The 20,872-nt window shown below is 40.2% G+C and overlaps 1 protein-coding gene across 5 annotated transcripts in view; it reads left to right on the forward strand.

Moving 5' to 3' along the window:
• The window catches only part of MAPK6 (mitogen-activated protein kinase 6), a 45,682-nt gene extending 25,969 nt beyond the window's left edge, over nt 1-19,713 (forward strand). For 4 of the 5 annotated variants that reach the window (XM_031002284.2, XM_055363049.2, XM_031002283.2 and 1 more), the window contains 4 exons: nt 1,596-1,740; nt 10,217-10,381; nt 12,860-13,061; nt 17,359-19,713. In XM_031002284.2, the coding sequence (XP_030858144.1) occupies nt 1,596-1,740; nt 10,217-10,381; nt 12,860-13,061; nt 17,359-18,457 (1,611 nt within the window). In that variant the 3' untranslated portion in view covers nt 18,458-19,713. Of the gene's footprint in view, nt 1-1,595; nt 1,746-10,216; nt 10,382-12,859; nt 13,062-17,358 lie in introns of those variants that run through there. The other variant, XM_055363050.2, reaches the window with a different exon arrangement.
• Nucleotides 19,714-20,872: the final 1,159 nt, after the last annotated feature.

A 20,872-nucleotide genomic window follows, 5' to 3' on the forward strand; every position in this document is an offset into this window, starting at 1 on the left:
CAGCCCACATTAAGGTATTTTTACTTGGGCCAGGTGCAGTGGCTCACACCTGTAATCTCAGCACTTTGGGAGGCTGAGGCAGGCGGATCACCTGAGGTCAGGAGTTTGAGACCAGCCTGACAACATGGTGAGACCCTGTCTCTCCTAAAAATACAAAATTAGCTGTGCCTGGTGGTGCATGTCGGTAATTCCAGCTACTCGGGAGGCTGAAGCAGGAGAATCCAGGAGGTGGAGGTTGCAAAGAGCTGAGATTGCGCCAGTGCACTCCAGCCTGGGCAACAAGAGCAAAACTCCATCTCAAAACAAAAAAGATATTTTGTAGAAAATGAGTTCTAGGCTGGAAGCGCGGTGGCTCCTGCCTGTAATCTCAGCACTTTAGGAGGCCGGGGCAGGAGGATCACTTGAGGCCAGGAGTTTGAGACCAACCTGGGCAACACAGACAACTTTTTTTTCCTAGAGAAAAAGAAAAAGAGATGAGTATTACACTGACGACGTCCACAGTGAAATATTGTGGGTAGAGCACTGTATCCACAGTGAAGTATTGTGGATAGAGCACTGAACTAATAAGACTTATACTATATAAAATTGACTCCATTTCTACATCCAACTAGCTATATGACTTGAAGCAGATCTCACTCTCTGTCATCACACCTATAAAATGGAGTTAATTTCTACCATCACAATCTCTCAGGGTAGTTTTGAGGATGAAATAAGGCAATATATGTATAAGGTTTTGTAAGGTGCTTTGTAATTGTAAAGTAGTTGAATAGGTTATGAATAGGATTTATAGTAGAGGTCAATAAGGAGGTAGACATCGGTTTATAAGTAGCACCTCTGGTGCTCTTCCATACTGTTCTGACTTGAAGCATACTTGCTCTTTGATTATCTCAAGACTTTGAGTGTAAACCAGCTCATCTTCTGAAAAATGCTTTGAATGTGTGGCCTAGAGTTATATAATTTTTTTTTTTTTTTTTTTTAAAGACAGGGTCTTGCTCTTTGCTCACTGCAACCTCTGTCTCCTGCGCTTAAGTGATCCTCCCACCTCAGCCTCCCAAGTAACTGGGACTACAGGCGTGTGCCACCATGCCAGGCTAATTCTTGTATTTTTAGTAGAGACGGAGTTTCACCATGTTGCCCAGGCTGGTCTCAAATTCCTGACCTCAAGTGATCCACCTACCTCGGCCTCCCAAAGTGCTGGGGTTAAAGATTAGGATTTTTTTTTTTTTTTTTTTTGAGATGGAGTTTCGCTCTTGTTGCCCAGGCCGGAGTGCAATGGCGCAATCTCGGCTCACCGCAACCTCTACCTCCCGGGTTCAAGCGATTCTCCTGGCTCAGCCTCCCAAGTGGCTGGGATTACAGGCAAGCACCACCACACCTGGCTAATTTAGTATTTTTAGTAGAGATGGGGTTTCTCCGTGTTGGTCAGACTGGTCTCGAACTCCCGACCTTGGGTGATCTGCCCGCCTTGGTTTCCCAAAATGCTGGGATTACAGGCATGAGCCACCACGCCCGGCAAATTAAGGATTCTTTAATCAAGTTGTAAGTACTGTTCTTTAGCTAAAGTAAAAAAAGTATGTTTTTTGTTTCTTTTATAGGGTCATCTTTCTGAAGGATTGGTCACTAAATGGTACAGATCTCCACGTCTTTTACTTTCTCCTAATAATTATACTAAAGCCATTGACATGTGGGCTGCAGGCTGCATCTTTGCTGAAATGCTGACTGGTAAAACCCTTTTTGCAGGTTAGTATTTTGTGGGGGGAAAAATTTTGTCAAAGAGAAGTAATTTTGCATTTTATCTCTGAAGCAAGATTCATGTAAGATTTAAAATAATTTGTTATGATCTGTAATACTAAAATGAACAGATAAATTGGCGTTTTTAATAAAAAAAATTGAGAAAACTTATTCACATATTCACTAAATTGGTCACTTCATAAATTATCAGAACTCCTGTTTAAATATAATTTCATATTTTGTGGACCCATAATACTTGTTGGTAATTTGTGTTGATACTTGAGTTGCATAATTCTGTCAGTATCATCACTTCCTGGTGAAAATTTTAAGCCATTATTGAAAATCCAACAAATTTTTCTTGGTCCCCTCCCCCTATAAACAACCAAACAAGTAATTTTTTGTTAAGTTTGGTGCTATTTAGAAGTCTAAAGAAGTGTGTGAGAGAGGACTTTGTCAAGATGAGATGAGTAATCCATGAAAAATGTCTTGTGTCATAAAGCAAAGCATAGGTCTGTATAAAATTATTTAGTATAGACTAGAGCTATAAACTTAGAGAAGCTATGCATCAGTGATTGCTGGAATGGAAGGCATTATGGAGTCAAATAGATTTTTCACTATTTAGAAATAGTGAAGAATTTTAATTGGGGAAGAGAGAAAATGTGTTATTTAAGGGTACCCATATAAATAAGAGTATAAGCCTGGTGCATTCATGAATCTGAGATTTGTGCAAGTTGTCAAATAATAATAAACATATTTATGACTAGTTAAGATGGGGTCAGAATACTAGAAAGTATTTAGAAAGTAGGCAGAGGACTTTCCATATGGAAAAGTAAGGAATAGTAGGGGTACTGAAGATTTTTTAGTTGGGGAAGTGGTGTGATAGTGATTAAGGACTTTTTCTGTCTTTTGACATAACTTTTTTCCCCTCTATATCCATTTTTTTTTTCTGAGACGGAGTCTCGCTCTGTCACCCAGGCTGGAGTGCAGTGGTGCGATCTCTGCTCACTGCAAGCTCCGCCTCCCAGGTTCACACCATTCTCCTGCCTCAGCCTCCCGAGTAGCTGGGACTACAGGCACCTGCCCCCTCGCCCGGCTAATTGTTTGTATTTTTAGTAGAGATAGGGTTTTACCATGTTAGCCAGGATGGTCTCGATCTCCTGACCTCGTGATCCACCCGCCTCGGCCTCCCAAAGTACTGGGATTACAGGCGTGAGCCACCCCACCAGGCCCTCTATACCCATTTTTAGAGTGGTTCTCCCCAATCCCCAGACGGTGCTAAGAGCAGAAGGAAAGGAATAGGCCAGAGTCTATTTACATAAGAAAGATTAGTGTACATAGGAGAGCACTGGTGAAGAAAGGACAGCGTGCATAAATGTCTTTTAAGTATGTTAATGCCAGTACTTAGTTTATGTAACAGCAAGCCGGCTCTTTATAATTTTTTTCTAATATTTATCTAAAATTTCTGTCTGGGCTCAGTGTCTCACGCCTGTAATCCCAGCACTTTGGGAGGCTGCAGCGGGCAGATCACTTGAGGTCAGGAGTTTGAGACCAGCCTTGCCAACATGGTGAAACCCCGTCTCTACTAAAAATACAAAAATTAGCCGGGCATGGTGGCGCACGCCTGTAATCCCAGCTACTGGGGAGGCTGAGGCACGATAATCGCTTGAACCTGGGAGGCAGAGGTTGCAGTGAGCTGGGATCGCGCCATTGCACTCCAGCCTGGGCGACAGAGACTCTGTCTCAAAAAAAAAAAAAAAATTTCTAAGATGTATGATAGTTTTCTAAATTGAAATTCGGAGGGATTCCTGGAAACTAAATTATTAAATGGATTGATTTTTGCTTAGGAACAATACTGTGATTAGAGGTTAGGTTCCTGATATCAAGTGCCTTCCAGCATATATAAACAATTCTGTTTGTTGCAGTGTGACAAATTACCCCAAAACTTAGTAGCTTAAACAACAAACATTTATTAACGTTTTACAGTTTCTGTGTGTCAAAATATGGGAGTGGTTTAGCTGGGTGGTTCTAGCTTACGTTTTCTCAGTCAAGATGTTGGTAAGGGCAGCAGTTACCCTGAAGTCTTGACCAAGGTAGGAGGATCCACTTCTAGATAGCTTACTTACATGACAGTTACCAAGAGGCTTCGGTTCCTCACCATGTGGGCTTCTCCATAGGACTGCTGGAGTGTCTTCATAATATGGTGGCTGGCTTCCTCTAGAACCAGTGATCTAAAAGACAGCAAGGAGAAAGCCAGTATATCTTTCTTTAAAAAGTTGTATTGTTATATAATTCACATATCATACAATTTATTTAAATTATATAGTTGCATATTTTTTAGTATATTTGCAGAGTTATGTAACCATTACCACAATCTAATTTTGGAACACCGTCTTGGGTCCTGAAAGATCCTGCAAACCATTAGCAGTCACTTCTCATTTCCTCTTTCCCCCAGCCCCTGGCATCCACTAATCTACTTTATGTCTCTGTGGATTTGCCTACTCTGGTCGTTTCAGATAACATTTGGACTTTGTGACAGGCTTCTTTCATGTAGCAATATTTTGGAGGTTTACCCATGTTGTGGCATATGTTAGTACTTTTTTCCTTTTTACGGGCAAATAGTATTCTGCTATATGGATATACCACATGCTGTTTATCCATTCCTCAGTTGATGGACATTTGGGTTTCCACTTCTTGGTTATGAATTATGCTGTTGTAAATATTTGTGTACAAGTTTTTGTGTGAAAATATGTTTTCAGTTCTCTTGGGTATATATACCTAGGAGTGGAATTGCTGGGTTGTGTGGTAACTGTTTAACTTTTTGAAGAACAGTTTCCCAGTGCAGCTGTACCATTTTACATTCCCACCACCAATGCATGAGAGTTAAATTTTGTCTTTTTGAGTATAGCCATCCGATGGGGTATGAAGTAGTATCTCATTGTGGTTTTTTTTTTTTTTTTTTCCGAGACAGAGTCTCGCTTTGTCATCCAGGCTGGAATGCAGTGGTGTGATCTTGGCTCACTGCAACCGCTGCCTCCCAGGTTCAAACAGTTCTCCTGCCCTCAGCCTCCCGAGTAGCTGGGATTACAAAGGCATGCGCCACCACGCCCAGCTAATTTTTGTGTTTTTAGTAGAGACGGGGTTTCACCTTGTTGGCCAGGCTGGTCTCGAACTCCTAACCTCAAGTGATCTGCCCGCCTTGGCCTCCCAAAGTGCAGGGATTACAGGTGGGAGCCATTGCACCCGGCCTCATTGTGGTTTTGATTTGCATTTCCCTAATAACTAATGGATGATTGAATGTCTGTCCAGATCTATTGCCCATTTTTTAAATTGGGTTGTCTTTTTATTATTGAGTTGTAAGAATTCTTTACATAATTCTGAATACAAATCTTTTGTGATTTACATGTATTTTCTCCTATTCTGCAGTTTTTTTTTTTCCTTTCTTTATAGTGTCTTTTGAAACAAGATTGATTGATTGGTTGATTGATTGATTTTTTGAGACAGAGTCTTGCTCTCTTGCCTGGGCTGGAGTACAGTGGCATGATCTCGGCTCACTACAGTCTCTCCCTCCCGGGTTCAAGCAATTCTCCTCCCTCAGCCTCCTGAGTAGCTGGGATTACAGGCACACACCACCATGCCCAGCTGATTTTTGTATTTTCAGTAGAGACGGGGTTCACCACGTTGGTCAGGCTGATCTCGAACTCCTGACCTCATGATCCACTCGCCTCAGCCTCCCAAAGTGCTGGGATTACAGGTGTGAGCCACTATGCCAGGCCTGAAACAAGATTTTAATTCTGAAGTCCAGTTACCTTTTTCTTTTGTCTCTTTTGTTTTTGGTGTCATGTCTGAGGAATAATTGCCTGACCCAAGGTCATGGATGTTTTCTCCTGTGTTGTCTTCTGACAGTTTTATAGGATTAACTTATACAGCTGGGCACGGTGGCTCACACCTGTAATCCCAGCACTTTGGGATGCGGAGGCAAGTGGATCACCTGAGATCAGGAGTTTGAGAACAGCCTGGCCAACATGGTGAAACCCTGTCTCTACTAAAAATACAAAAATTAGCTGGGCATGGTGGCGCGCACGTGCAATCCCAGCTACTTGGGAGGCTGAGGCAGGAGAATCGCTTGAACCTGGGAGGTGGAGGTTGCAGTGAGCCGAGATCTCGCCACTGCACTCCAGCCTGGCCAACAGAGCGAGACTCTGTATTGGGGGTGGGTGGGAGGGGAAGGGATTAACTTTTACACATTCTTTTGCATGTGGACATCCTCTTGTCCTGGCACCATTTGTTGAAAAGATTCTTTCCCCATTGAATTATCTTGACACTTTCATAAAGAATCAGTTGACCACACATGTAAAATATCTTTTTGTGACCAAGTCTCAAAAGTTACGTACTGTCAACTTTAGCTTTATGTGTTAGAAGTGAGTCACTAAGTACACTTCATGGTCAATGGGAGCGGAGTTCAGTTCCACCCTTTAAAGGGAGGAGTATCAAAAGAATTTTTGGACCTTATTTTTTCATTTTTTACCTTCTCGAATGAACAAGGGTAAAGTATATATACATATACATATATATATACACACACACACACACACATATATACACATACATATATACACATACATATATATACACATACATATATATATATAATTTTTTTTTTTTTCCGAGACTGAGTCTTGCTCTTGTTTCCTAGGCAACAGTCGTACAATGGTGCGATCTTGGCTCACTGCAACCTCCGCCTCCCAGGTTCAAGCGACTCTCCTGCCTCAGCCTCTCAAGTAGCTGGGATTACAGGCGTCTGCCACCACACCCAGCTAACTTTTGTATTTTTAGTAGTTTCACCCTTTTGGCCAGGCCGGTCTCAAATTCCTGACCTCAGGTGATCTGTGTGCCTTGGCCTCCCCACAGTGCTGGGATTACAGGCAAGAGCCACCGTGTCCGGCCAAGTGGACACATTTTAAAGCCACCACAGTAACGAGTCAGAAAAACAAGCCAGGTGTGGTGGCTAATACATGTAATCCCAGCACTTTTGGAGGCTGATACCAGAGGATCACTTGAGCCCAGGAGTTAGAGACCAGCCTGGGCAGCATAGTGAGACCCTGTCTCGACAAAAAACAAAAATGTAGCTGGGTGTGGTGGCACACACCTGTGGTCCCAGCTATTCAAGGGGCTCAGGTGGGAGGATTGCTTGAGCCTGGCAGGTCAAGGCTACAGTGAGCTGTGATCATGCCACTTACTCCAGCCTGAGCAACAGAGCAAGACTTTGTCTTAGAACAAAAACAAATTTAAGTCTATATAATGAAAAATCATTTGTTCATGCTCCAAGTCATAGAAGTGAGTCAGTACCTACTGCTGCTGCATGGATTATACAAAGGGTTTTTTTGTTTGTTTGTTTGTTTTTTGGAGGAGTCTCGCTCTGTCGCCTAGGCTGGAGTGCAGTTGCATGAGCTCAGCTAACTGAAACCTCCTCCTTCTGGGTTCAAGCGATTCTCCTGCCTCAGCCTCCCGAGTAGCTGGGACTATAGATGCATGCCTCCATGCCCGGCTAATTTTTGAAATTTTAGTAGAGACAGGATTTCACCATATTGGTCAGGTTGGTGTTGAACTCCTGACCTCAGGTCATTACCTGCCTCAGCCTTCCAAAGTGCTGAGATTACAGGTGTGAGCCACTGCTTTTGGCTGTATTTGTGTATTCTTAAATGTTTGTTTTTAAATGTTCAATGCACATTCGGACATTAAATATAGGAATAAAAATAATTGGATTTGTTTTAAAACTCTTAAGTAGCATAGTTTTACATTTAATAGGAATAATTTGCAGTGAAATGATTGGAAAGATCTAGATTGTAGTTTGTTTCTAGTTGCCAGGTGCTTTATTGATTTTTCTCAGTGAACCATTCAATAAAAACATGAAGGGAAATCTGAGTGGTTATTAGGTGTAAGTTGCAAATGAACAGAGCAACAAAAGGTAAGGACCAAGCACTCATTGGAAATCAGTGTATTTTTAGCCTGTGTGTTATATAGTCTTATTTTTTGGTGCATTTCTCTTGTGTGTCCAGATTGTCTCTCTGTAGGTGTTCCTGTCCCAGGTTAACACTTGTACTTGGGCAGTAGATATTTTCCCTCTTGCCTGCTGTAGCACTTCTCTTTCTTCACTTTACCTCTTCTGCTAGATCACTTTTATCAGTATTCATTCAAACATTGATAGAATTTTTCCAGTCTTACAAAATAATCTGTCCTGACCCCACAGTCCTTCAGCTACTGCCACATACTGCTGTACTCTTTGGATGTAAAACTTCTCAAAAGATGCGTGCATCCTTGCTGCTCTTAATTCCTCTGCTTACATTCTGTCTTTCACCCTGTCCAGTCAGGCTTGGTCCTCCACCAGAAACCACTCTCCACAGGTCACCAGTGATCTCCATAATGCTAAATCCCTTCTCAATTCTAAGTCCTCATTTTGAGCCATCTCCAGCATTTGTTGCAATTGATCTTCACCTCTTCAGGTGCTTTTTCACCTGTCTTTGGGCACGCCACTCTTGAATTCTTCCCTGGCCTCTTTCCAGTCACCCTTGCCGGTTCTCTTTCTCCTCATGTTGGAAGTATCCCAGATTCAGTCCTTGGGCTCCCTGCTTCTCTAGCTTCACTTATTCCCTGGGTAGTCTCATTCCTTTTCATTCCTTTAAGAATTATCTATATCTGATGATGACTCCTGAATTTGTGTCTTCAGCCCTGACCTCTCGTCTGAATTCCAGGTTCCTTAACTCAATATCTCCACTCAGATGTCTAATAACAAAGTTAACCTACCCAGAACTGGGCCCCTGATATTTCTTCCTCATACTTTGTTTTTACTCATGTTAGCAAACCAGTACCTCCATTTTTCAGTTGCTTAGACAAAAATCTTGTCATTGTCCTTCATTTCTGTTAGCACAGATCCTGTGGGCTCTTTCTTCAAACTATATCCAGACTCTTAACGGCTTGTTACTGTGGCTCTTACTATCCCTCCCCCAGTCCAGTCAGCCATTATGTCTCTCCTGTTAAAAGGACCTTCTCTTTCCTGCTTCAGTATTTGCTGTCTTCAGTTACCACATCGCAGCCAGGGTGGTCCTGTTGAAAGACAAGGTAGATCATGTCATCTCTGCTCAAACTGCATGATGGCTTTCCATCAAACTCAGGGTAAAGCAAACCCTTTGTTCTAGTACCACTCTGACTTATCTCCCATTATCTGCCCCAAGCTACTCTGCTTTTGCTACACTTGTCTAATTGTTGTTTCTGCTACTCTACTTTTGCTACACTTGTCTAATTGTTGTTTCTTTGACATACCAACCTGCCTCTCTCTTCTGGGCTTCTCTCCATCTTCCTAGAACTCCTTTCTTTCTTCCATATGAATGTTTGGTGTATTCCTGCCTTCCTTAATTTTCCACTTCTTAGTGAGGCCTTCCTTTGTCTCAAAAAAAAAAAAAAAAGTCTCATTGTTGCTCAGGCTAGAGTGCAGTGACATGATCTTGGCTTACTGCAACCTCCTCCTCCAGGGTTCAATCAATTCTTGTGCTTCAGCCTCCCAAGTAGCTGGGACTATAGGCATGCACCTTGCCCGGCTAATTTTTGTATTTTTGGTAGAGATGGGGTTTTACCATGTTGGCCAGGCTGGTCTCGAACTCTTGACTTTAAAAAAGTATTAACAACCCTATTCTTCCCAACAGTGCTATCACCCTTAGCTTACTCTCTTTTTCTTTATAGCATATGTCACCATAAGACCTACTTTACAGAATTATGTCTTTATCCACAAGATTGTAAGATCCATGAAGGCAGGCACTTGGTCTGTTTTGTTTCATAACTGTATTCTCAAGTGTCCTGCTCATAGTAGGAACTAAAAAGAATTTTGAATGTTCAATGAATTTATAGACATTAAAGGAAAGGCAAGTGGAATTTTTATTTTTTGTTTTTGAGACAGGGTCTCACTCTGTCATCCATGCTGGAGTACAGCAAATGGAATTTTTAAAAGTCACCACCTATTTAGCCTAAAGTTTCCCCCTTTATTTCTTTCATTGCCTAACAGCCTAGAAATGCTAACTGAGCCCTAACATAGAACTATAAAACTTCCCGTTTTACAAGTCTAGTCCAACCCTTCATTTCATTGATGTTGAAATAAAGTCCTAAGAGATGTTAGCTATTGTCTCTGAAGTTATAGCCAGTTAATTAGTGGTACAGTTAAGACCAGAATCCAGATCTCTTGAATCTCAGTTGCTTTTTTTTTTCCACTAGTTTGTGATAACCTTAATATGAGACCAAACTTAGAGTCAGTTCCCTATGGAAACAAAGCAGCAAAAACAAGTAGATTGGTGATAGTCAAAGCAATGAAACCTGCTGATGATACAATTCAAACTTTTCCCCCCACTGGTCATTATAATATTTAAATTAGTTTAGTATGTTTATTTTGAAATAAGTAAACATTGAGGAATGTGTTTTTTTGTTTGTTTTTTAACCTCAGGTGCACATGAACTTGAACAGATGCAGCTGATTTTAGAATCTATTCCTGTTGTACATGAGGAAGATCGTCAGGAGCTTCTCAGCGTAATTCCAGTTTACATTAGAAATGACATGACTGAGCCACACAAACCTTTAACTCAACTGCTTCCAGGAATTAGTCGAGAAGGTATTGTGACTCTAGAGGAACCCTCACGTTAATGCCTGTGTGTGAGGCAGAATCTGTGTAGGGAAGCTGGAGCTTTTTATCCTTGGATATGGGGCTTTCTCCAAAATAGTCTTTATACACTTAAGGTGTACGTAAAACTTCAACTCTCATTTTCCCTTTTTTTGTCCTGTTACTTGGGCTATGATCTGTTTTTTTGGTTCCTCTGAATCACTTTCCAGAGCAAGTAGCAAGTATTTTGAATATAGGCACTGGGGGCAAAATCATGATGGCATTTTTTCCCTCAGATATACTTGGAACTCCTGTAAATGCCTGGATAAAAAGAAAGCTGCTGTATTTAATTTCAGCAGGTTTTGCAGGCTTTTCAGTAGTTCCACATTCTTAATCAGTCTTTGAGTCTGTCTTCACAAATTCCATTGCTAGCTCCCTTGCTCGTAACCCTGTAGCCACTGTCACAACATCCCTGTTCATAACTAAATGAGTCCTCTGTGGGAACACTTTATTTTTATTTTTTATTGAAAAATAGAGACAGAGTCTTACTGTGTTCCCCGGGCTGGTCTTGAACTCCTGAGCTCAAGCAGCCTTTCTGCCTCAGCCTCCCACAGTGGTAGTATTACAGGCATAAGCCACCACACCTGGCCAAGGAGCACTTTTAAAATGCTCAACTAGTAATTCTGAATTGGGAGGTGGAGTGGGGAACAGGGTGGGTGTCTGCATACCCTCTGTAAGGTGTGACTCTGCTCAGCCAGGTGAAGACACTGTGTGCAGTGATAACCTGGATCCACTTCAGAGTAGTTGTCACTAATCAAGAGGATGGTGCTGGTGAAGCATTTGTCACCTTGCTGTATAATGCTATTTCAATCTTTTTTGTACCCTCATTAGGGTGGGGACCATGTTTTAATCTTTGAATTAAACTGAATATTTGGCCAGTGACTGGGGTTTATTAACCATTGAGCAAAGATCCTTGGTGGTCACATGTGGCAGCACTGTGCTTGCAAGCAAGTGAATGCAGAGTGGATGGAGCTTCTGAGACTAAAGATTTATCAATTAATGCTCCATACTACTTTCTTCTTAACAGTGGAGTTTTATTTTGGGACAGAGCACATTCTGAGGCAGTGGCAACTTGGTAAAAAGAATACATGTTCTCACCCCACACTCTTTATGATCTTTGAAGGAAAAAAGCAAACAGGATTAAGTACATCTGAGTGAACGTATAAGACTCCTAGGAGCCCTACTCTGGTTAATTTCCCTCAATACTTACCTCTCATCCTTTCTGTAGTATACCATATATTTCTCTAAGCATGGTTCAGCACCATTGTAGCATTCCTGTAGTCCTAGCTGTTCAGGAGGCTGAGGCAGGAAGATTCCTTGAGCCCAGGAGTTCAAGGCTACAATGAGCTATGATCATGCTATTGCACTCCAGCCTGGGCAACCGCAAAGATGCTGTGTCTTAAAATTATCTTTCTAAAGAAAAGAAAAGGGTTATTTCTAGAGTACAGGTTGGCTTGAGAGAGAAAGGCCATCTTTCTCACTTGGATAAGAGGATGTGTGAGTGACCATAGTGAAGAGGTAGGGATTGAGACAAATGTGAAGTGGGTTTATCTGTTGAGAATGATAAAGAAGACCGAGAGCATAAAGAGAAGGCCAGATAGCAAAGGTCACAATGAAATTGTTTAGTATGAATTTGTAATGAGCCAGATATGGGATATTGCAGCTAGTTTTCATCAGTTTTGTGTGGCCAGGGAGCAGAGAGAGTAAATGGTGGTGGTGATCCAGGGTTGAAGGTTGATATCATAAGGCATAGAAGTGTGTGGCTGGTGTAAATATAGCTTTCAGGCTGCGTGAGGAACTAAGGAAGGCCTACTAGACTATTTTATGGGAAGAACTGGATTTGTGGTTAACCAGAGTCCTAAGATGTGCAAGGGCAGTGTGTGAACTATGCTGGAGTGTGATGTGAAGCAGAGATCAAGAAATTAGTACAACAGCTCATCAGTGAAGGATGGGAAAGGGCTTTTATTACATACCAGACACTATGATTACATCTCATTTTTGTACCTTATGAAATATCTATGTCTACTTTATGCATGAAGAAACTGATGTTCATCAAGGTTTAGTAGCCTATCCAGCACTACAGTGCTAGTAATTGAGTTAAGCCAGTGACTTGCAGAGCTAGGATTAAAACCTATATATTAGGCCGGGATTACAGGCGTGAGCCACCACACTCAGCCCGAAAATCGTTTTTAAGTTGTAAATCAGGTAAGTTTTATTTCTGACAAATTAACTTTTTAATTGTGTAGTCCATTTTTCCCTTTTATAAGATGGGGACCTGTTAGTACAATTAAGATGCTCATTTCCTGTTGTGTAGTATGTAGTGCTAAGGTAATCACTTAGCTAGTCATTGAAATAAATGAGATCAACATTTACTGTTTTTCTAAAGGTAAGCAATTCTTTTCTGAAAAACTTTTACCTTTTCCTCTGCAGCACTGGATTTCCTGGAACAAATTTTGACATTTAGCCCCATGGATCGGTTAACAGCAGAAGAAGCACTCTCCCATCCTTACATGAGCATATATTCTTTTCCAATGGATGAGCCAATTTCAAGCCATCCTTTTCATATTGAAGATGAAGTTGATGATATTTTGCTTATGGATGAAACTCACAGTCACATTTATAACTGGGAAAGGTAAATTGATCCTAAATTAGAAAAATAATATTTACTGAACTTTCAGTGGACCATATGTAGTGAGTTTCTTTAAAATTATGTATAAGACATTGTAGAAGTCTTAAAAATTTAGTAATGTAAAGATACAAAAATTAGTCAGGTGTGGTGGCAGGCGCCTGTAGTCCTAGCTACTTGGAGGCTGAGGCAGGAAAATCACTTGAACCCAGGTGGCCGAGGCTGCCGAGATTATGCCAGTGCATTCCAGTCTGGGCAACAGAGCAAGACTCCATCTCAAAGAAAAATTTAGTAATGGTCCTTAATATTTATATCTATAAATAGACATTAATTAAAACATTTAATAAAGTAATTACTGGTTAGATGATATATGGGAAAAGTTAAATGCTACTTTGAAACATTTTCAAAGTCATTAAGGCATATTTGTAAAGTCCTTTAACTGATTTTATGAATGTCAAAAATTTAAGATGTTAGATGACAAGACTCAGTCATATCCAATAAAGTATCTCCAGTGTCTCAGTGGTAGTTACATCTTAACATAAAAATTATTTGACTCATGTTAGATGCAGGATTTTTTTTTTTTTTTTTTGAGATGGAATCTCACTCTGTCACCCAGGCTGGAGTGCAGGCTGGAGTGCAGTGATGCAATCTCAGCTCACTGTCCTGCCTCAGCCTCCCGAGTAGCTGGGATTACAGGTACCCAGCTAATTTTTAGTAGAGGTGGGATTTTATGTTGGCCAGGCTGGTGTCGAACTCCTGACCTCAGGTGATCTGCCTGCCTTGGCCTCCCACAGTGCTGAAATTATAGGCGTGAACCACCGTACTCAGCCAGTATTTGAATCTGTTTTCCTAATGACAAAATTAATTTGGGGACACTTAACATAGGTTCAGTAAAAGAGACTTTTTTAGGTCTAAACATTAGTGTATAATGTTATCCATATTTTGATGTTTCATAAAGTGAAATAATTGGATTTCTAGGAAAGTTTGGCTGGGCGCGGTGGCTCATGCCTGTAATCCCAGCAGTTTGCAAGGCTGAGGCAGGCCAATTACCTGTGGTCAGGAGTTCGAGACCAGCCTGGCTAATGTGGTGAAACCCTTTCTCTACTGAAAATACAAACATAAGCCAGGCTTGATGGCGGGCGCTTGTAGTCCCAGCTACTCAGGAGGCTGAGGCAGGAGAATCACTTGAACCTGGGAGGCAGCAGTTGCAGTGAGCCGAGATTGCACCACTGCACTCCAGCCTGGGCAACAGAGCGAGACTCCGTTTCAAATAAATAAACACATTTCTGGGGAAGTTTAGATATAATTCTGCTTCAGAGTAGGATGGTAGCTTATAGAGTCATCAGGTGATTTTGATGTATGGCCAAGTTTGGGAACCACTAATGACAATCTTTTTAATCTTAAGATTTTAAGAAGAAATTTTTTCCCCCTCCTCAAATGTCGATGTATTGGTATGGTATGTTTACACAAATCTGCAAACTACTTTTTTTTCTCCATGTGTCCATTTCTACCCCCTAAATATGGTTCTTTTTTTTTTTTTTTTACATTTTTTTTTTTTTATTATACTTTAAGTTTTAGGGTACATGTGCACATTGTGCAGGTTAGTTACATATGTATACATGTGCCGTGCTGGTGCGCTGCACCCACTAACTCGTCATCTAGCATTAGGTATATCTCCCAATGCTATCCCTCCCTCCTCCCCCCACCCCACCACAGTCCCCAGAGTGTGATATTCCCCTTCCTGTGTCCATGTGATCTCATTGTTCAATTCCCACCTATGAGTGAGAATATGCGGTGTTTGGTTTTTTGTTCTTGCGATAGTTCAGATAGTTTACTGAGAATGATGATTTCCAATTTCATCCATGTCCCTACAAAGGACATGAACTCATCATTTTTTATGGCTGCATAGTATTCCATGGTGTATATGTGCCACATTTTCTTAATCCAGTCTATCATTGTTGGACATTTGGGTTGGTTCCAAGTCTTTGCTATTGTGAATAATGCTGCAATAAACATACGTGTGCATGTGTCTTTATAGCAGCATGATTTATAGTCCTTTGGGTATATACCCAGTAATGGGATGGCTGGGTCAAATGGTATTTCTAGTTCTAGATCCCTGAGGAATCGCCACACTGACTTCCACAATGGTTGAACTAGTTTACAGTCCCACCAACAGTGTAAAAGTGTTCCTATTTCTCCACATCCTCTCCAGCACCTGTTGTTTCCTGACTTTTTAATGATTGCCATTCTAACTGGTGTGAGATGGTATCTCATTGTGGTTTTGATTTGCATTTCTCTGATGGCTAGTGATGATCATTTTTTCATGTGTTTTTTGGCTGCATAAATGTCTTTTGAGAAGTGTCTGTTCATATCCTTTGCCCACTTTTTGATGGGGTTGTTTGAGTTCATTGTAGATTCTGGATATTAGCCCTTTGTCAGATGAGTAGGTTGCGAAAATTTTCTCCCATTTTGTAGGTTGCCTGTTCACTCTGATGGTAGTTTCTTTTGCTGTGCAGAAGCTCTTTAGTTTAATCAGATCCCATTTGTCAATTTTGTCTTTTGTTGCCATTGCTTTTGGTGTTTTGGACATGAAGTCCTTGCCCATGCCTATGTCCTGAATGGTAATGCCTAGGTTTTCTTCTAGGGTTTTTATGGTTTTAGGTCTAACGTTTAAATCTTTAATCCATCTTGAATTGATTTTTGTATAAGGTGTAAGGAAGGGATCCAGTTTCAGCTTTCTACATATGGCTAGCCAGTTTTCCCAGCACCATTTATTAAATAGGGAATCCTTTCCCCATTGCTTGTTTTTCCCAGGTTTGTCAAAGATCAGATAGTTGTAGATATGTGGCATTATTTCTGAGGGCTCTGTTCTGTTCCATTGATCTATATCTCTGTTTTGGTACCAGTACCATGCTGTTTTGGTTACTGTAGCCTTGTAGTATAGTTTGAAGTCAGGTAGTGTGATGCCTCCAGCTTTGTTCTTTTGGCTTAGGATTGACTTGGTGATGCGGGCTCTTTTTTGGTTCCATATGAACTTTAAAGTAGTTTTTTCCAATTCTGTGAAGAAAGGCATTGGTAGCTTGATGGGGATGGCATTGAATCTGTAAATGACCTTGGGCAGTATGGCCATTTTCACGATATTGATTCTTCCTACCCATGAGCATGGAATGTTCTTCCATTTGTTTGTATCCTCTTTTATTTCCTTGAGCAGTGGTTTGTAGTTCTCCTTGAAGAGGTCCTTCACATCCCTTGTAAGTTGGATTCCTAGGTATTTTATTCTCTTTGAAGCAATTGTGAATGGGAGTTCACTCATGATTTGGCTGTTTGTCTGTTGTTGGTGTATAAGAATGCTTGTGATTTAGAATGCTTGTGATTTTTGTACATTGATTTTGTATCCTGAGATTTTGCTGAAGTTGCTTATCAGCTTAAGGAGATTTTGGGCTGAGACAATGGGGTTTTCTAGATATACAATCATGTCATCTGCAAACAGGGACAATTTGACTTCCTCTTTTCCTAATTGAATACCCTTTCTTTTTTGAGACGGAGTCTCACTCTGTTGCCAGGCTGGAGTGCAATGGCGCCATCTCTCTGCTCACTGCAACCTCCTGAGTTCAAGCAGTTCTCCTGCCTTAGCCTCCCTACTAGCTGGGACTATAGGCACCCGCCACCATGTTCAGCTAATTTTTGTATTTTTAGTAGTGAGGGTTTCACCATGTTGGCCAGGCTGGTTTCAAACTCCTGACCTCAAGTGATCCATCCACCTTGGCCTTCCTGAAGTGCTAGCATTGCAGGCCTGAGCCACTGCACCTGACCTGCATTTTCTATTATACCTAGCTAAGTCATCTAATCTCTTTTGTTTTCCCTCAGTGATTATGCATGTCAGTAATAGGATAGCACATTCAGCAACACGTATACACAGGGAGATTTTTGCTATTCATGGTGATGAGTTTTCCAGCAAACCTCCTCGTCTTCTGGTTGCCCTTACTGTAGAGTAAAAATTTGTAAGGTACCTGATTGAGATTTGAGATCTGCATTTTGTGGCTATGAAGTCTTTTGTTTGCATGGAACTGGTGGACAAAAAACAAATTGGAAACGAAGTTACATACTTCATTGGCAATTACCGAATATATTAACAGAGCTTTCCTATCAAGACTAAGTTCTGGTAGGGCAAGGCAGGCATATTTACTCTTCTATAATTATCCCCTCATAGACCTAGCACAGTGCTGTCACATAAAAGGTACTGGGTGAATTTGAAAATGAAATCATATACGTAGAATAACACTGGTGTATTGATTTTTTTCAGGTATCATGATTGTCAGTTTTCAGAGCATGATTGGCCTGTACATAACAACTTTGATATTGATGAAGTTCAGCTTGATCCAAGAGCTCTGTCCGATGTCACTGATGAAGAAGAAGTACAAGTTGATCCCCGAAAATATTTGGATGGAGATCGGGAAAAGTATCTGGAGGATCCTGCTTTTGATACCAATTACTCTACTGAGCCTTGTTGGCAATACTCAGATCATCATGAAAACAAATATTGTGATCTGGAGTGTAGCCATACTTGTAACTACAAAACGAGGTCATCATCATATTTAGATAACTTAGTTTGGAGAGAGAGTGAAGTTAACCATTACTATGAACCCAAGCTTATTATAGATCTTTCCAATTGGAAAGAACAAAGCAAAGAAAAATCTGATAAGAAAGGCAAATCAAAATGTGAAAGGAATGGATTGGTTAAAGCCCAGATAGCGCTAGAGGAAGCATCACAGCAACTGGCTGGAAAAGAAAGGGAAAAGAATCAGGGATTTGATTTTGATTCCTTTATTGCAGGAACTATTCAGCTTAGTTCCCAGCATGAGCCTACTGATGTTGTTGATAAATTAAATGACTTGAATAGCTCAGTGTCCCAACTAGAATTGAAAAGTTTGATATCAAAGTCAGTAAGCCAAGAAAAACAGGAAAAAGGAATGGCAAATCTAGCTCAATTAGAAGCCTTGTACCAGTCTTCTTGGGACAGCCAGTTTGTGAGTGGTGGGGAGGACTGTTTTTTCATAAATCAGTTTTGTGAGGTAAGGAAGGATGAACACGTTGAGAAGGAAAACACTTACACTAGTTACTTGGACAAGTTCTTTAGCAGGAAAGAAGATAGTGAAATGCTAGAAACTGAGCCAGTAGAGGATGGGAAGCTTGGGGAGAGAGGACATGAGGAAGGATTTCTGAACAACAGTGGGGAGTTCCTCTTTAACAAGCAGCTCGAGTCCATAGGCATCCCGCAGTTTCACAGTCCAGTTGGGTCACCACTTAAGTCAATACAGGCCACATTAACACCTTCTGCTATGAAATCTTCCCCTCAAATTCCTCATCAAACATACAGCAGCATTCTGAAACATCTGAACTAAAACACTCAGCAGACATTTATCTTTGTATTCTTCATGAAATGTGTTTTGTCTTTATTACTAGTGTTTAAGTCATTTTTTACTTGAATCAGATGGTGTCATTTAGTAAGGATTTTATGAGTTCTTGTTTTTTAAAATCCAGACTTTCTTTTTCTACATGTGAGATAGTTTTCATTTTAACTGGCATGTCATTTGCACACAAAAATAAAGACTAGAGCAAAATAATGCAACGCAGGAGGAGAAAAGAAATGCACTAAGACAAGAACATTCTCTCATAGAACATTGATCTGTTTTACAGGAAACAAACCTTGCCTTGAAATTTACACAGTGAGACTGTACATAATTGCATGAAAATAGCTATTTTTTTCCTAAGACATTTTTCATTCATGAGTATTTTCAAGTTTTTCATACTGTACACATTTCTTAAAACACATGATACCAGCAGCAACTGAAAATGAATGCCGAATTTGGTACACATGTGTTATCTACCTCAAGGTAACAGGAGTATGTGGCAAAACATATACCACCCATAGTGCTTCACAAAATGCACTTCTATTTAGCCAGCGTTTATTGTAGTAAACTATTCTTAATAAAACTCATTCACTGTTTATAAATGTTCTGGTATGCATTCTTTATAGTGAAGTGTTAATACATCACATCTTATTTATTTTAGCAAATCAGTATATTTTCTGTATTTAATTATAAAAAATTAACTTAGTTTTTAAAATTTATTTGCAAATATACTTTTTCCATTTGGCACTATGGTTTGTTGCCTACCTAGCTGAATCTATAATGTCAGCTTATCCTAAGGCTGTCCACGTACTTAATTTACTTAAGTGTTCATTTTAAGTAACGTGCTCACTGTGTATAGGAATTTGTATTTTGGAGGTGCTTGATCTATCTACAAAGAAAAATTAATTAGGAATTACTTTATTATAAAATGCTCCTAGAAGTCTTAATTGTGTTTATTTTTAAAAAAAACAAATGTTAGACTTGTGTGCATGGAAGTAATTAAGGTACATCATTATTGTAGTTTGAAAGTTGTACATGATAAGACATTTTGTTTTTACTGTATGTTTTTACTGAATGATCTATTCCCCATCCCAAGGCAAGCATGAATAAAATTAGGTTAAACATAGCATGTGGCATCGCAGTCTCTTAGAATTTGTTTCATCTATTTTGTTTTATTGAATACTGTCTGTATCTTTGGTTATCCTGTTTGAAGAAAAAGGACAAATAAAACATGGCCAGCAAATACAGCTCCTGTTTCACTCTTGGGTTAATGAAAATTTTCTGCTAGAATGAAAATTACTACCAGAATCACTTTGAATTATGGCCATAAATTGCTGCTAGTCTGAAAGGCTGAGAAGGTTCAAGTCTTTTGACTTAAACCATCACATATTAGAATGGAATAAAGCTTTATAATATTTCAAAACTGTTAGGTAAAATGTGTAGTTGAAACTTTGAACTGAGCAGTCAGAAAACTTGAGAAGTATTTGCTCTGTAATACATCTTTGCATAAGAACTTACCCTTTTACCTATCCAGCTATAAAACCATCCTCCTCTTCACCTCACTTTTCTTTCATCCTTGTTTTGTACAACACCAATTCTATTAATATCTGCGCACCTACCTTCTCAACAACTGACTTCATCTGGATTCACAAAGCCATATATATACACGTGTGTATATATATATATATATATATATATTCATTTATTTTCTGGTTGAATACTGTCACGTTATGAATTTAAACATACTCAAATTACCTTAAGAGGACAAGCTCTGAAGTGCAGTCATGAGAATTGATTTGTGGGGGAAAAAAAAATTTGACACTTTTAGTTGGAGCTGGGTGGGGTGACAAGTGCAGAGGCTTTGAGTGTCATGAGAGCATCAGACAGGATGTAAAGGAAGCAGCGGGCAGCAGACATTGGTCGCTGATGCTCCATTATAACCAATTTTTTGCAAACGTATGTTAATTTTGAGAATAATTAGCTTTGACTCTAAACTGCTGTCTTCCCTGAAGGAGGCCTAGGATTTTTCTTACTGGGAAACTTGGCTCCTGGACTTAATCCACATTCGTTAAACTGTCACCTTGGCAGTTTAGTGGCCATCTACACAATGATCTGACTTGTTGGCATTAAGAAGTCCAAACATAGTCATCAAAGGAAGAAGAAAGTAAAACTGAAACCCCTTATATAAAATATGCTTGCTTTAGGGTGACCCAGGCTGAGTACTAAGTTGTAAAGTCAATTTCCAATAAAAATTTTATGTGCCATTTACTTTGTCTCCACTTGCAATCAAAGTATCTTTATAGGGTAATGAAGATGAAATACTCAAAGAGGCAAAGTCTTTCTCTGCCACCCAGGCTGAAGTGCAGTGGTGTGATCACAGCTCACTGCAACCTTGAACCTAGGGCT

The sequence above is a fragment of the Gorilla gorilla genome, chromosome 16 (genome assembly GCF_029281585.2).
Source record: "Gorilla gorilla gorilla isolate KB3781 chromosome 16, NHGRI_mGorGor1-v2.1_pri, whole genome shotgun sequence".
In the NCBI taxonomy this organism is placed as follows: Eukaryota; Metazoa; Chordata; class Mammalia; order Primates; family Hominidae; genus Gorilla; species Gorilla gorilla.